This window comes from Pseudophryne corroboree, chromosome 6 (genome assembly GCF_028390025.1).
Source record: "Pseudophryne corroboree isolate aPseCor3 chromosome 6, aPseCor3.hap2, whole genome shotgun sequence".
In the NCBI taxonomy this organism is placed as follows: domain Eukaryota; kingdom Metazoa; phylum Chordata; class Amphibia; order Anura; family Myobatrachidae; genus Pseudophryne; species Pseudophryne corroboree.
In genome coordinates, this window is record NC_086449.1 from 445,961,657 (window position 1) to 445,979,797 (window position 18,141).

General features: G+C 45.1%; 1 protein-coding gene across 3 annotated transcripts in view; it reads left to right on the top strand.

The window, feature by feature from the left end:
- The window catches only part of TBC1D22A (TBC1 domain family member 22A), a 1,169,061-nt gene that overhangs the window by 463,341 nt on the left and 687,579 nt on the right, over positions 1 to 18,141 (top strand). For all 3 annotated transcript variants that reach the window (XM_063927120.1, XM_063927118.1, XM_063927119.1), the window contains one exon: positions 4,333 to 4,447. In XM_063927120.1, coding sequence (XP_063783190.1) covers positions 4,333 to 4,447 — 115 coding nt within the window. The remainder of the gene's footprint in view (positions 1 to 4,332; positions 4,448 to 18,141) is intronic.

An 18,141-nucleotide genomic window follows, 5' to 3' on the forward strand; every position in this document is an offset into this window, starting at 1 on the left:
GGGTTTCCCCCGATAAAAAACAAGTGGCGTTACCGTCTCCTGATACGGCCGCTCTCAAGGAACCAGCTGATAGAAGGCTTAAAAATATCTTAAAAGGTATATACACACATACCGGTGTTATACTGCGACCAGCGATCGCCTCAGCCTGGATGTGCAGCGCTGGAGTGGCTTGGTCGGATTCCCTGACTGAAAATATTGATACCCTGGATAGGGACAGTATATTATTAACTATAGAGCATTTAAAGGATGCATTACTATATATGCGAGATGCACAGAGGGATATTTGCACCCTGGCATCTAGAGTAAGTGCGATGTCCATTTCTGCCAGAAGAACGTTATGGACGCGACAGTGGTCAGGTGATGCGGATTCCAAACGACATATGGAAGTATTGCCGTATAAAGGGGAGGAGTTATTTGGGGTCGGTCTATCGGACCTGGTGGCCACAGCAACGGCTGGAAAATCCACCTTTTTACCCCAGGTCACCTCTCAGCAGAAAAAGACACCGTCTTTTCAAACCCAGTCCTTTCGTCCCTATAAGGGCAAGAGGGAAAAAGGCCGCTCGTTCCTGCCCCGGGGCAGAGGAAGGGGAAAAAGACTGCACCATATACAGTCTCTTCCCAGGAGCAGAAGCCCTCCCCCGCTTCTGCCAAGTCCTCAGCATGACGCTGGGGCTCTGCAAGCAGACTCGGGCACGGTGGGGGGCCGTCTCAAGAATTTCAGCGCGCAGTGGGCTCACTCGCAAGTGGACCCCTGGATCCTGCAGGTAGTATCACAGGGGTACAAATTGGAATTAGAGACGTCTCCCCCTCGCCGGTTCCTGAAGTCTGCTCTACCAACGTCTCCCTCCGACAGGGAGGCAGTATTGGAAGCTATTCACAAGCTGTATTCCCAGCAGGTGATAATCAAGGTACCCCTCCTACAACAGGGAAAGGGGTATTATTCCACGCTGTTTGTGGTACCGAAGCCGGACGGCTCGGTGAGACCAATTTTAAATCTAAAATCTTTGAACACTTACATAAAAAGGTTAAAATTCAAGATGGAGTCACTCAGAGCAGTGATAGCGAACCTGGAAGAAGGGGACTATATGGTATCTCTAGACATCAAGGATGCTTATCTCCATGTCCCAATCTACCCTTCTCACCAAGGGTACCTCAGGTTTGTGATACAAAACTGTCATTATCAGTTTCAGACGCTGCGGTTTGGATTGTCCACGGCACCACGGGTCTTTACCAAGGTAATGGCCGAAATGATGATTCTTCTTCGAAGAAAAGGCGTATTAATTATCCCTTACTTGGACGATCTCCTGATAAGGGCAAGGTCCAGGGAACAGTTAGAGGTCGGAGTAGCACTATCTCAGGTAGTGCTACGTCAGCACGGGTGGATTCTAAATATCCCAAAATCACAGCTGATTCCAACAACACGTCTGCTGTTCCTAGGGATGATTCTGGACACAGTCCAGAAAAAGGTGTTTCTCCCGGAGGAGAAGGCCAGGGAGTTATCCGAGCTAGTCAAGAACCTCCTAAAACCAGGACAAGTGTCAGTGCATCAGTGCACGAGAGTCCTGGGAAAAATGGTGGCTTCTTACGAAGCGATTTCATTCGGAAGATTCCATGCAAGAACTTTTCAGTGGGATCTGCTGGACAAATGGTCCGGATCGCATCTTCAGATGCATCAGCGGATAACCCTATCTCCAAGGACAAGGGTATCTCTCCTGTGGTGGTTACAGAAGGCTCATCTTCTAGAGGGCCGCAGATTCGGCATTCAGGATTGGATGCTGGTAACCACGGATGCCAGCCTGAGAGGCTGGGGAGCAGTCACACAGGGAAGAAATTTCCAGGGCTTGTGGTCAAGCATGGAAACGTCTCTTCACATAAATATCCTAGAGCTAAGGGCCATTTACAATGCCCTAAGTCAAGCAAGGCCTCTGCTTCAGGGTCAACCGGTATTGATCCAGTCGGACAACATCACGGCTGTCGCCCACGTAAACAGACAGGGCGGCACAAGAAGCAGGAGGGCAATGGCAGAAGCTGCAAGGATTCTCCGCTGGGCGGAAAATCATGTGATAGCACTGTCAGCAGTGTTCATTCCGGGAGTGGACAACTGGGAAGCAGACTTCCTCAGCAGACACGACCTCCACCCGGGGGAGTGGGGACTTCATCCAGAAGTCTTCCAAGTGATTGTAAACCGTTGGGAAAAACCAAAGGTGGACATGATGGCGTCCCGTCTCAACAAGAAACTGGACAGATATTGCGCCAGGTCAAGGGACCCTCAGGCAATAGCGGTGGACGCTCTGGTAACTCAGTGGGTGTTCCAGTCGGTATATGTGTTCCCTCCTCTTCCTCTCATACCAAAAGTACTGAGAATCATAAGAAGGAGAGGAGTAAGAACGATACTCGTGGCTCCGGATTGGCCAAGAAGAACTTGGTACCCGGAGCTGCAAGAGATGCTCACGGAGGACCCGTGGCCTCTACCTCTAAGGAAGGACCTGCTCCAGCAGGGACCTTGTCTGTTCCAAGACTTACCGCGGCTGCGTTTGACGGCATGGCGGTTGAACGCCGGATCCTGAAGGAAAAAGGCATTCCAGATGAAGTCATCCCTACCCTGATCAAGGCCAGGAAGGATGTAACTGCAAAACATTATCATCGCATTTGGCGAAAATATGTTGCGTGGTGTGAGGCCAAGAAGGCCCCTACGGAGGAATTTCAACTGGGTCGTTTCCTACATTTCCTGCAAGCAGGATTGTCTATGGGCCTAAAATTAGGATCCATTAAGTTCAAATTTCGGCCCTGTCGATCTTCTTCCAGAAAGAACTGGCTTCAGTGCCTGAAGTTCAGACGTTTGTCAAAGGGGTACTGCATATACAGCCTCCTTTTGTGCCTCCGGTGGCACCTTGGGATCTCAATGTAGTTTTAGGGTTCCTAAAATCACATTGGTTTGAACCACTTGCCACAGTGTATTTGAAATATCTCACATGGAAAGTGGTAATGCTGTTGGCCCTGGCTTCAGCCAGGCGCGTATCAGAATTGGCGGCTTTATCCTATAAAAGCCCTTACCTGATATTTCATTCGGATAGGGCGGAATTGAGGACTCGTCCTCAATTTCTCCCTAAGGTGATTTCAGCGTTTCACATGAATCAACCTATTGTGGTACCTGTGGCTACTAGGGACTTGGAGGACTCCAAGTTGCTGGACGTAGTCAGGGCCCTGAAAATATATGTTTCCAGGACGGCTGGAGTCAGAAAATCTGACTCGCTGTTTATACTGTATGCACCCAACAAGCTGGGTGCTCCTGCTTCTAAGCAGACGATTGCTCGTTGGATTTGTAGTACAATTCAACTTGCACATTCTGTGGCAGGCCTGCCACAGCCAAAATCTGTAAAAGCCCATTCCACAAGGAAGGTGGGCTCATCTTGGGCGGCTGCCCGAGGGGTCTCGGCTTTACAACTTTGCCGAGCAGCTACTTGGTCAGGGGCAAACACGTTTGCTAAATTCTACAAATTTGATACCCTGGCTGAGGAGGACCTGGAGTTCTCTCATTCGGTGCTGCAGAGTCATCCGCACTCTCCCGCCCGTTTGGGAGCTTTGGTATAATCCCCATGGTCCTTACGGAGTTCCCAGCATCCACTAGGACATCAGAGAAAATAAGAATTTACTTACCGATAATTCTATTTCTCATAGTCCGTAGTGGATGCTGGGCGCCCATCCCAAGTGCGGATTGTCTGCAATACTTGTATATAGTTATTGTTACAAACAAATCGGGTTGTTTATTGTTGGAAGCCATCTTTTCAGAGGCTCCTACGGTTATCATACTGTTAACTGGGTTCAGATCACGAGTTGTACGGTGTGATTGGTGTGGCTGGTATGAGTCTTACCCGGGATTCAAGATCCTTCCTTATTATGTACGCTCGTCCGGGCACAGTATCTTAACTGAGGCTTGGAGGAGGGTCATAGGGGGAGGAGCCAGTGCACACCAGCTAGTCTAAAGCTTTTACTTTTTGTGCCCAGTCTCCTGCGGAGCCGCTATTCCCCATGGTCCTTACGGAGTTCCCAGCATCCACTACGGACTATGAGAAATAGAATTATCGGTAAGTAAATTCTTATTTTTTCTAACCCAGATCTCCCCTCTTATGCTGTGTAGATGGGATAGATGGTGCACTAATGACTTAAAGTGACTCTGCTCATATGGAGCCAAAATAGTTAATATACTGTACTAGTGCAACAATTATCTCACATTGCAGGTTTTGAATATAATATCCAGTGAAATGTTTGCATATTGACTTGACGTCTATATCACAGTGTTTAATCCCTTTTTTTTTTTTTTTGCATTTTCAGATATTTGAAAGAATTTTGTTTATATGGGCTATTCGACATCCGGCCAGTGGATATGTTCAAGGAATAAATGACCTTGTTACACCCTTCTTTGTGGTATTTATTGGTGACTACGTGGGTAAGTTTTATACAGACAGCAGATATATTTTTAACTTTTCAAGTAATATTTTGAAACAACAGATGGCCAGAATCAGAGATGTATGCTAACCTGATTGTTGGTGTACAACTGCAATGTTTTAATATCTGCACATGCACATAATCTGTATTGCGCATGCGCATATATGTCTGAAAGATTGATTACACTGCCCCTAAAGCCACAGCCTGATTGATAGGCTGGGGCAGAAAAGGAACGGTGTACTCCAGTGTTAACGAAAATGGTTTCATGTCACCCCTATTTCCCGGGTATGCAACGGCCTATGGCTTTGTCCTTGGTTGCAGCTTCACCAGTCCCAGCCAAGTGAAAAAAATACTGGTCATCCTGAGTAACCTGATACCACTTTCCCATATCAATCACCGGTCACACCCGAGAATTGTACATGGTCCTTCCCAGGTGGGACCTGACATGAGACCCCTTTCAGACTTATAACGCGACCTGACAATATACCGGGTTGTGTTGCCATTGGGTGTGAGAGCCGAGGCTGCATCGGCATCATCAAGGGCGGTTGCAGAGGCAGTGATTGGAGATGAGATCATCTCCATGCCACCTCCTCCATGCTGTGAACGGGTCCCAGATCGCATCGACCCAGGTAACCTGTTCACACACTGCACCTGATCCTGGACTAACCCTGCAGTATATCCGGGTTTAAATACAGGCGACCCGTGAGTTCAGGACTTGCCCCTTTCTCACCGCACATCGATCTGCATTGACCTGGCAAATTACTGGGTTATTTGTGTGGTGTGAAAGGGGTATAAGTGTTCCTCAGATGGCCGATGTACACACAAAGTGATCTGATGCTGCGTCTTAATGCACATTAGTTGATCACAGAACCAGCAGGAGGCGTCTATTTCCACAAGACACCTACTGCATCATTAGTTTCGTATTGCTCAGCCACTGTGTACAACGATACAGCTGCTGTGCTACGGCGTCCATCTTTGAATCAGGCCCATAGTTTCAAATACATTTTTCAGTTTGTAGTTATTTTTACTAACACTTACTGTCATGTCCAGATTTTGTGGTGTTGTCACAAATGTCACTATGTTCCTTTTTACAAATATTGTAATTGCATCTGACTCATCAGTTAACAGAAGTGAATTACAGGTAATTTATTTCAATTAAAATAAATGTAACGTTTAAATAATATAGCATCTTTCTAATTTTCATGTTATCTGGAAATTACAATAGTTAAAAAAGTATCTGCATATATTATGAGCATTGTGTGCGCAGATTATGAGAGAAAAAAGGTTGATGACACATTATGCAAAATGCCGTATTAATATACTTTTACAATTTATATTTTAGAATGAAAGTTTCAGCGGTGGTAGTGTTTCTTACTTTTCTTTCTCCTGATATATGAAGCAATTTCTAGCAATGCCTAATATGTTCAAGTATCCAAGATAAATATAATGCATTTTGGCATTGCTTATCCCTCCTCCTATTGGGTTATTTGGACTTACATAAGCGGCTCTTGTTCATAAATTTGCTTTGGACTTGTTCCTATGACTTCCTTTTGTCATGGTTCATTCTTACTTTAGATACTTACTGAAAATTCAAGTGGTTATCATGATTATTGATTCCCATAACCATTGGAAATATATATCACTTTGCCTGTGTCCAAGGTTGCTGAGAAATCTGCAAGCCGTGGTGAGAGAGAAGCTGTATCATCTGCCATGCCCGCATATTAAGCCATTTCCTGAGGATTATGGTTGCCAAAGTTTTGGCTAGGGTGCGATTGGAGGTGGGGGGAGGATTTCAATGTAGAAAATTATTTTGGTTATTTTGTGATGGGTGGAATCGCACCAACCTTTTTGTAATATCTGTACACATTCTTTCGTACAGAGGAGTGTGTGGCATCACAATAGTCTCACATAACTTTGACTGGAGCCTGAAATTGCGACTCTGCTGCTGGGGACATTACACTTTCCATTATTCCATTTCCTCTGTTATTTCTTCATTCCTCGGATGACACTGACACATGGATGCACGGGTCACTGCCTCCCCCAGTACTTGCACATGTGTTTTCTGAAATGCTTTGAGCTTCCTGATGATCTGTTTGGCTACATTTTGTTATGCTCTGTCTATTTCACTATTAGGTACACAAAGAAATGCTGTAGTCTATAATTTATATTAAAAAAAAAAAGATACCATAGCTCTAGTTAAATGCACCTTAGCAATTGTAATTTGCTAGAACTGCAGCAGCTTCGACTACTGAAGTTGCAGTTGTATTAGCAGAAAGTTTATGATGCTCCTCACACTGTATATGCTAATTCTCAAGGTACAATATATATATATATATATATATGTAGAGCTATATATATATATATATATATATATGTGTGTGTGTTGAGATCTTACTGTTCTTTTTAGCAATGCATTTCCAGTTTGTTTTCAGTGTTCACCTTTCTTTGACTTCTGATGATTACACTTTGTGCCGAAATGTCACACTTTGTGTTAATGGAAAAGGGCAAGCTGCCCTTGAGTTTGGATTTGCATGGAAACACCTTTTCTTCTTTGTTTGCAATTCTTGTTTCATTGGCGGTCTAGTCATTGCCTAGCAACTAATGAGAACTACTGCTGCTTACTCCCTAATCATCTCTTAAGTAGGGTAGAGGCCTACTCCTGAGAGTGCTTGCCGTTTTTGCCTTTTACTCCCTCATTTGACAGATAATGAAAATGTTCTTAATGATCCTAGAGCAGTTGGATCTCTGTTGGAAGACTTTAGAGTTGTTAATTGAAATAAGAAGTTCAGCTGAGATGTGATTAGAGAATTGATATTCCATGTTAAATAGACCATTTAATTAATGTGGTAAATAAGTTTGTCTTAACTACTTTGCCAGCAACTTGCATTGTAGGACCCAAGTGACTGTTAATGCAGTAGCATCTGTGTTAAGATCATAGGTGAACACAAATACGTATTTATCTTCTCAACAAATACAAGAAGGGTTTACACTCTTAAATATTTCTCAGTGAGTTCTTTTTTCTTTTACTACTATCATACTTGTTTAGAATTGCATTTTCTATGACGTTCCAAGCTTTTTGCATTACTTTATGCATGGAAGTAAATGATAAATCAGGCCTTTCATGCCTTATTTTTATTTTATAATTTATGAATTTTTGGTGTTTAAAGGATACAGTAACAACTTTTTAGTTCATAACAATTTTTTTTTGTTTCCAGTTTTCTGTAGTGGTAAATGATTTGGCAGTGGTATGTTAAAAAACAAAACATGTTATATTTTTAACTCACACCTATTGGAAATGTAACATTTTACTGAATTCCATTTGGTAGTATGCTGACTTATAGATCTTTATGGCCGTATGTATTATACTCCGACACTGAGCCTTCTCTTAGTTTGTTTGTTTGCGTGCTTCTTTCTTTTACATTCACTGTACAAGTTTATCCAATTACTATGTCATTTATTCTCAGTTATTTTATAATTCCTCATAATATTTTTAAAACTTGTTTTCTCTTGCTTCTAGCACTTTTTCTTTTACTGTGAAACATCTCAATATGTACAGTATGTATGTGTGTATGTATATATATATGTGTGTGTGTGTATATATATATATATATATATATATATATATATATATAGAGAGAGAGAGAGAGAGAAGGCAGCAGTCTTTGAATTATCAGTCCTTTATTCGATCCTATGTTTCGGGGTCTAGCCCCGTCGTCAGCTAGGCCCATAAATGTAGGATTGAATAAAGGACTGATAAACTTTTACTTATTCAAAGGCTGCTGAGTGCCGCCTGGTCTGCTGGTCCATTGATATCCTCAAAGGTATGAGGAGGGCACTACAGCAAGTAATCGCTGATTGAGACAGGAGTTAAAGATTACCTATATATACACACACAATACATTTTCTAAAATAAAGTCAAAGCTTTTACCCTTGCTGTTAACATATAATTAAAATGGAGTACTCATGACCTCTCTCTAGTGTAGTGCATTAAGTTTATATCTTTAACTCAGTACTTGTGAACACAGCACCATTATAATTAAATTGTAAAAGGCAACTCTGATCAGCAAATGTATTCATTCAGTTCCATTTGCAGCTATACGTTTTTTTTGGGTTGTCATCATTAAATGTTGTTTGGCAAGCTACAAGGGTTCTTGTGGAACACCTGACCAACACTAACTACATTTATACAAGTGCTTAGAGTTTAATAACTATATGCTCTCAAACTCATCTGTGTAGAAATATGTAATAGTAGAAGGTGGGCGTGGTCAAGTAGATTTCTTTATGCTCAGTGTAATGTTGACATTTAAACCAGAGGAATTAATCAGTTGTCCAAGCTGAATTGCATAGAATGACCATCTGAATTTTTAGGGACAAATACAGGATGAAGACTGCAGTAAAGTTGGCCATACACATGTTGATATGACAAATTCTAATTTTGCCATATACATACATATATGTTTGCAGCCAATGGACAGGTCTTAAAGCGTATAGTTGGTGTTTGGTGATGATCACTTTCATGTGATAACTACATAAGCATTGTTTGACTGGATATGCCATTCATCTGTATTCAGTAAGATTTTAATTGGTTTTGTCTTTTTTTCGGCCCATGCATGCTCTAATATGTGGCTAGTTAGGTCTAAAATGGCCTAATTAGCATACAAATCTTAGCATGAAGAGAAAACTAGGATTGCACATTCACTTTACTCCCAATGACAGCAGCAATTATAGCAGAACAGTGTTGCAAAGTGTGGACTTCACCCTGTATGTGTAAACTGCTAATATCACCCCTGTTGAATTTACCTTCTATAAACTGCTCTTAACTGAACATTAACCCCATGCATAATGGACCCAGATTGTACACTGTGAATCTCCACAAACCTAGCCACCACAGAATAACTGTATAACACACCAAAGGGGATATGATACATACATGTATTTTTATGGTCAGTTTAAAAGAGGAGAGGCCCCCTGTGCAGTCGATATGCGGAGCGCTCCATCTCTTGCCAGCACAGTTACATACTAGACCCTGGAATTGTGCCTCTGTATACTGATACCATGTTCATGGTGATGTCTCTACTGCACATTTGCAGATATTCAGAAAAATGGCTTCTGGGTCAATTTTCGAGTGATTTCTGTGCACAGATGCCAGAGAGGTATAAATGTAATGAATGTTTTTGCAGTGTGGTGTTTTATACTGTATATTCTAATATGTCCAGACAACGTAGCCTCCCCCCCCCCCCCCCCCCCTCTGTTATACCTATATTGTATTGGATACTGACTATCTCCCATAGTACCAGGGTTGTCAGCACCAAGCAACCAAACTGGCACCATTAGGGATTTTACCTCTATTGTACAGTATACAGTATACATGGTTAAGGAAATGCATATAAAGGAAGAGAGGATAGATTCCTTACAATTGATCATACATTATCTTTTAAAACCTGTAAATACTTTAAGGGAAGTAGCGTTGGGAAGTTTGGTGATATGGTGTTTCATTTTGAGTTGGAGACTGTAGATACCTGTAGACCTTTTTTACACTTCTGTAGATCAGGTAATGTTTCATATTCCCTTTGATACCCCTTTCACACTGCTAAAAATAACCTGAGTTATTGCACGTGAACGTGCAACATCCTGGGTTTTTGTGCAGTGTGAAAGGGGCCAGGGGAAGTATGCCAGGTCGAGCGGCCAGGTATTTCAACCCAGGTCGCTGTGTGGTGTAAACGGGATGACGGGTCGGTGTGACCCAGGACTCGTTCCCAGTATAGGAACAGGTGGTGCTTGGAGATCTTCTGATCTCCAAGCACTTCCTCTACTTGTGACACGGCGATGTCAATATGCCATGTCAGGGCCGCCAGTTTGAAAGGGGTTCAATCCGGTTGCACCCGGTAAGGTGCCACTCCCGGGTGCGACTCGCTATCTGTGATGTGAAAGGGGTATTAGAGTGGAGTTCAGTTGTGTTTGGGCCCCTGCAGCTCCCGTCTAAAGTAATGAGAGCTATTCAGTAGTTTGTGCCAATGGGTGCTACAAACGCCCATTATTTCTTGAGGTACAGGTTGAGTATCCCTTATCCAAAATGCTTGGGGTCAGAAGTATTTTGGATATTGGATTTTCTCTAACGTCCTAGTGGATGCTGGGGACTCCGTAAGGACCATGGGAAATAGACGGGCTCCGCAGGAGACATGAGCACTTTAAGAAAGAATTTAGATTCTGGTGTGCTCTGGCTCCTCCCTCTATGTCCCTCCTCCAGACCTCAGTTTGAATCTGTGCCCGGACGAGCTGGGTGCTGTTTAGTGAGCTCTCCTGAGCTTGCTATAAGAAAGTATTTTGTTAGGTTTTTTATTTTCAGGGAGCTCTGCTGGCAACAGACTCCCTGCATCGTGGGACTGAGGGGAGAGAAGCAGCCCTACTCTCTGCAGATAGGTCCTGCTTTTTAGGCTACTGGACACCATTAGCTCCAGAGGGATCGTACACAGGATCTCACCCTCGTCGTCCGATCCCGGAGCCGCGCCGCCGTCCCCCTCGCAGAGCCGGAAAAGACAGAAGCCGGGTGAAAGAAGCAAGAAAACTTCGAAATCGGCGGCAGAAGACTCCAGTCTTCACTGAGGTAGCGCACAGCACTGCAGCTATGCGCCATTGCTCCCACACTACACTCACATACTCCGGTCACTGTAAGGGTGCAGGGCGCAGGGGGGGCGCCCTGGGCAGCAATTAGAGACCTCTTTGGCAAAAGTTTGCATATATACAGTTGGGCACTGTATATATGTATGAGCCCCCGCCAAAAATTGTACATGAAAGCGGGACAGAAGCCCACCGTCGAGGGGTCGGGGCTTCTTCCTCAGCACTCACCAGCGCCATGATTTTTCTCCACAGCACCGCTGAGAGGAAGCTCCCCTGCAGTTACATGGTAGAAGAGGGTAAAAAGAGAGGGGGGGGGGGCACATAATTAGGTGCAAAAATCAATATAAACAGCAGCTACTGGGTTAACATTAAGTTACTGTGTTATTCCTGGGTTAATAGCGCTGGGGTGTGTGCTGGCATACTCTCTCTCCGTCTCTCCAAAGGGCCTTATGGGGGAATTGTCTTCAGATGAGCATTCCCTGAGTGTGTGGTGTGTCGGTACGTGTGTGTCGACATGTCTGAGGTAAAAGGCTCCCCTAAGGAGGAGATGGAGCAAATATGTGTGTGAGAGGGTGTCTCTGTCGACAACACCGACACCTGTTTGGATATGTGTAATTAAGTGCTAAGGTGAATTTATTGCACAAAAGATTTGAGAACAGACAGGGAATCTACCCATGTCTCTGTCCCTATGTCGCAGAGACCTTCGGAGTCTCTCAATGATCACTATCCAAAATAATAGACACTGATATCGACACGGAGTCTGACTCCAGTGTCGACTACGATAATGCAAAGTTACAGCCAAAATGGCAGAAAAGTATTCAATATATGATTATTGTAATAAAAGATGATTTGCATATCACTGATGACTCATCTGTCCCTGACACAAGGGTACACATGTTTAAGGGGAAGAAAGCTGAGGTATATTTCCCTCCTCTCATGATGAAAAAGAGCGGGAATCTCCAGACAAGAGACTGCAGTTTCCCACAAATAATTCTCAGGGAGTATCCTTTCCCTACTAGGGCCAGGATACGATGGGAATCTTCCCCTAGGGTGTCACTGCAGATAGCGTGCACATTCAGGTACACTACTCAGACCGGCGATTGTGTCGGCATGGGTTTATAGCGCTGTGGCAGCGTGGACAGGTACCTTATCAGCAGAGATTGAGACCCTAGTATGTATATATATATATATATATATATATATATATATAGAGATATATATATTAAAGATGCTGTCTTAAGAGATATATATATATATATATATATATATATATATATATATATATATATAAAAAGAGACATGAGTCTACTGGGTCCTAGAGTCAAAGCTATGTCGATTTCTGCTTGACGTGTCCTGTAGAATATGCAATGGACAGATGTTGCCGACTTTTGAGGCATATGGAACGCTGAGGATTGTGTGGAGAAGGGTTCTCGGACCTGGTCTCCACAGGTATAGCTGGTAATTCTGATATTTTGCCTTATATTCCTGCACAGCCTAGGAAAGCACGACATTATCAAATGCAGCCTTTCGAACAAAGAAACAAGAAAGTCCGAGGTGCGTCCTTTCTTGCCAGAGGCGGGGGCAGAGGAAAGAAGCTGCACAACACAGCTAGTTCCCAGGAACAGAAGTCCTCCCCGGCCTCTACAAAATCCACCGCATGTCGCTGGGGCTCCACAGGCGGAGCTAGGCCCGGTGGGGGCACGCCTTCGTTAGTTCAGCCACAAGTGGGTTCACTCCCTGTTAGATCCCTGGGCAATAGATATTGTGTCTCAGGGATACAAGCTGGACTTTGAGGAGATGCCCCCTCACCGACGGCCCTGCCGGCTTCCCCCCACGAGAGGTAAACAGTGTTAACTGCAATTCACAAATTGTATCTTCAACAGGTGGTGGTCAAGGTTCCCCTCCTTCAACAAGGAAGGGGTTATTATTCGACCATGTTGTAGTCCCGAAACCGGACGGTTCGGTCAGACCCATATTGAATTTAAAATCCCTGAACATATACCTGAAAAGGTTCAAGTTCAAGGTGGAATCGCTAAGAGCGGTCATTGCAAGCCTGAAAGGGGGAGATTTTATGGTGACTCTGGACATAAAGGATGCATACCTTCATGTCCCCATTTATCCACCTCATCAGGCGTACCTCAGAATTGCGGTACGGGATTGTCATTACCAATTTCAGACATTGCCGTTTGGTCTCTCCACGGCCCCGAGAATATTCACCAAGGTAATGGCAGATATGATGGTGATCCTGCGGAAGCAAGGTGTCACTATTATCCCGTACTTGGACGATCTCCTCATAAAAGCGAGATCAAGAGAGCAGTTGCTGAACAGCATATCACTTTCTCTGGAAGTGTAACAGCAACACGGCTGGATTCTATATATTCCAAAGTCGCAGTTGGTTCCTACAGCTCATCTGCCTCTCCTAGGCATGATCCTAGACAAAGGCCAGAAAAGGGTTTATCTCCCGATAGAGAGAGCTCAGGAGCTCATGACACTTGTCAGGAATCTATTAAAACCAAAACAGGTGTCAGTGCATCACTGCACTCGAGTCCTGGGAAGGATGGTGGCATCATACGAGGCCATTCCCTTCGGCAGGTTCCATGCGAGGACCTTCCAATGGGACTTACTGGACAAGTGGTCCTGATCACATCTTCAGATGCATCAGTTAATCACCCTATCCCCCAGGGCCAGGGTGTCTCTCCTGTGGTGGCTGCAGAGTGCTTACCTTCTCGAAGGTCGCAGATTCAGCATTCAGGACTGGGTCCTGGTGACCACGGATGCAAGCCTCCGAGGGTGGGGGGCAGTCACACAGGGAAGAAACTTCCAAGGGCTGTGGTCAAGTCAGGAGACTTGCCTTCACATCAACATCCTGGAACTAAGGGCCATATACAACGCCCTACGTCAAGCGGAGTCCCTGCTTCGCGACCAACCGGTTCTGATTCAGTCAGACAACATCACCGCAGTGGCTCATGTAAACCACCAAGGCGGCACAAGGAGCAGGGTGGCGATGGTAGAAGCCACCAGAATTCTTCGCTGGGCGGAGAATCACGTAAGCGCACTGTCAGCAGTGTTCATTCCGGGAGTGGACAGCTGGGAAGCAGACTTCCTCAGCAGGCACGACCTCCACCCGGGAGAGTGGGGACTTCATCAAGAAGTCTTCACGCAGATTGCAAGTCGGTGGGAACTGCCACAGGTGGACATGATGGCATCCCGCCTCAACAAAAAGCTGCAGAGATATTGCGCCAGGTCAAGAGACCCTCAGGCGATAGCTGTGGACGCACTGGTGACACCGTGGGTGTTCCAGTTGGTCTATGTATTTCCTCCTCTTCCTTTCATACCCAAGGTGCTGAGAATCATTAGAAAAAGAGGAGTGAGAACAATACTCATTGTTCCGGATTGGCCAAGAAGGACTTGGTATCCAGATCTGCAAGAAATGCTCACAGAGGACCCGTGGCCTCTGCCTCTAAGACAGGACTTGTGCAACAGGGGCCCTGTCTGTTCCAAGACTTACCGCGGCTGCGTTTGACGGCATGGCGGTTGAACGCCGGATCCTAGCAGAAAAAGGCATTCCGGATGAGGTCATTCCTACGCTGATAGAGGCTAGGAAGGATGTGACGGCTCAACATTATCACCATATATGGCGAAAATATGTGGCTTGGTGTGAGGCCAGGAATGCCCTTACGGAGGAATTCCAGCTGGGCCGTTTCCTTCACTTCCTACAGTCGGGAGTGACTTTGGGCCTTAAATTGGGTTCCATTAAGGTTCAGATTTCGGCCTTATCCATTTTCTTTCAAAAAGAACTGGCTTCTCTGCCTGAAGTTCAGACGTTTGTAAAGGGAGTGCTGCATATTCATCCCCCTTTTGTGTCTCCAGTGGCACCTTGGGATCTTAACGTGGTGTTGAGTTTCCTGAAATCACACTGGTTTGAACCACTCAAAACGGTGGAAGTAAAATATCTCACGTGGACGGTGGTCATGCTATTAGCCTTGGCTTCGGCTAGGCGTGTGTCAGAATTGGCAGCTTTGTCACATAGAAGCCCTTATCTGGTTTTCCATGCGGATAGAGCAGAATTGCGGACCCGACCACAATTTCTGCCGAAAGTGGTTTCATCCTTTCATATAAACCAACCTATTGTGGTGCCTGTGGCTACTACTGACTTGGAGGATTCCGAGTCACTGGATGTGGTCAGGGCTTTGAAGGTTTATGTAGCCAGAATGGCTAGGGTCAGGAAAACAGATTCTTTGTTTATCCTGTATGCTTCCAACAAGCTTGGGGCGCCTGCTTCAAAGCAAACTATTGCTCGCTGGATCTGTAACACGATTCAGCAGTCTCATTCTGCGGCTGGGTTGCCGCTGCCTAAATCAGTTAAGGCCCATTCCACAAGGAAAGTGGGCTCTTCTTGGGTGGCTGCCCGTGGGGTCTCGGCATTACAGCTTTGCCGAGCGGCTACTTGGTCAGTTTCAAACACCTTTGCAAAGTTCTACAAGTTTGATATCCTGGCTGAGGAGGACCTTGTGTTTGCTCATTCGGTGCTGCAGAGTCATCCGCACTCTCCCGCCCGTTTGGGAGCTTTGGTATAATCCCCATGGTCCTTACGGAGTCCCCAGCATCCACTAGGACGTTAGAGAAAATAAGATTTTACTTACCGGTAAATCTATTTCTCGTAGTCCGTAGTGGATGCTGGGCGCGCGTCCCAAGTGCGGACTTCTTCTGCAATGCTTGTATATAGTTATTGCTTAAATAAGGGTTATGTTATAGTTGCATCAGGGTTTATCTGATGCTCTGTGATTGTTCATACTGTTAACTGGGTAAAGTTATCACAAGTTATACGGTGTGATTGGTGTGGCTGGTATGAGTCTTACCCTGGATTCCCAAAATCCTTTCCTTGTACTGTCCGCTCTTCCGGGCACAGTTTCTCTAACTGAGGTCTGGAGGAGGGACATAGAGGGAGGAGCCAGAGCACACCAGAATCTAAATTCTTTCTTAAAGTGCCCATGTCTCCTGCGGAGGCCGTCTATTCCCCATGGTCCTTACGGAGTCCCCAGCATCCACTACGGACTACGAGAAATAGATTTACCGGTAAGTAAAATCTTATTTTTCCGTATTTTGGAATAATTGCATACCATAATGAAATATCATGGCAATGGGACCTCAGTCGAAGCACATAAGGCATTTATGTTCCATAAATAAGTTATACCAGATGTAAGGGATCTTTTTTAACCTTATACAGTGTACCCCAAAATATATTTAGATACGCCGACGTTAACCCCTTGATTTGAAAGGAAGAAAATCATATATTATTGTGCATATACTGGTTATCACTGTTTGCATGGCATTTCTGAGATACTGTGTGTGTATATATATATATATATATATATATATATATATATATATATATGTAAGTCTTCCAACATAAGGCACTTAGCAGACTTACTCATAAATACATCACACCGTAAAACAAGGCGTTTGCAACGTTTCGGCTTTATTAGCTGTTTTCAAGCAGCATAGTCATTCCAACTAATGGAATGACTATGCTGTTTTAAAACGGCTAATAAAGCCAAAATGTTGCAAACACCTTGTTTTACGGTGTGATGTATTTATGAATAAGTCCGTTGAGTGCCTTATGTTGGAAGACTTGCATTATCTGTAAAGAGCACTGCGGCTGGAGATAGTGTGAGGAGAGAGACTGCCGGCTACATTTTTTGGCAATGAATGGGTTAATTAACACTTTCTCCCTAAAATACCAGAATGAATGTAAGAAAGATGGATGAGGTGGGGGGCACACAACTTTTAGGAGACAGATGGTCACATCCTCACCTCAGTAATGTCAGTGGAAATTTCCCACTGTTATGTGGGCTACTGTCTGATCCTGCGGAACTCCGTCAGCGGTCAGCCTCAGAACACTTCAAGTTCTATGTGTGGGATGGTGGGCCGCGGGTATGAGAACAGGACAGCGCAGGACAGGCGGGCATAAGGGAGCGCAGTGTGACATCAGCACGTCACACTGCGGCCAGGAACACAGCACAGGGTGGGCCGGAAGGAGCCCCGTGTGACATCATCACATCGCGAGCCGGCAGGTGCAGGACGGGGCTGTGTCTCGGCAGCGTGACTGTCCATTGCCCTCATGAATGTCATTTTTACCCCATTTGGGGTAATTTACCCCTGTTCCCTGACCACTGCCTTATACACAGCCTGAAGGTAATTTTAGCCAATATTTGTAATAACTTTGTGCATTAAACAAAGTGTGTGTACATTCACACAATTCATTTATGTTTCATATACACAAAGTTTGTGTACATTGAGCCATCAGAAAACAAAGGTTTCACTATCTCTCTCTCGCTCAAAGAATTCCATATTTCGGAATATTTGGATATGGGATACTCAACCTGTATCTGCACTGAGGGGTGTATTCAATAAGTGTCGGAAGCTGCCGTCTTGTTGGTTTAGGTCAGAAGCTGTTCCTACCTATTAAATACTTGCTGTTTTTTTCCGACAAGTTGGAAATTCCCGACTTGTCGGAAAACACGTGGATTGTCGGATTAGCCGCAGATCCATGTGTTCCGCGGCCAAATCCAACAGGTTTTGGCCCCGGTTCCGACAATGTCAATCTGACTTTTTTTAAAGTCGGATTGACTTTGTCGGAATCGGGGAGATGAGACTTTTGAGGCGACCGTAGGAGCAGCGTGAGGCTGCCGGAGGAGCAGCGTGAGGCTGCCGGAGGAGCAGCGGGACAGGCGGCCGGAGGAGCAGCGGGACAGGCGGCCAGAGGAGCAGCGGGACAGGCGGACGGAGGAGCAGCGGGACAGGCGGTCAGAAGAACAGAGGTGGCCGGGGGAGTCGGGGATCGGGACCGGGTGAGTATTGCAAGTGGCAGCACGGCTCGGTGCTCAGCAGCACACTGACGGTTGTCGGGAGCAGCCAAATCTGGCAGTCTGATTTGGCCGCCCCATTGAATACTCACCTGTCAGGTCCTATCCGTCGGACAGGTATTGAACATACCCCAAAGTCTGGATTCTGGGCACCCAAGCTGCTACCTCGTCTGCGTTCCCAATCATTTACATGGGATTAGGAGCTTTATAC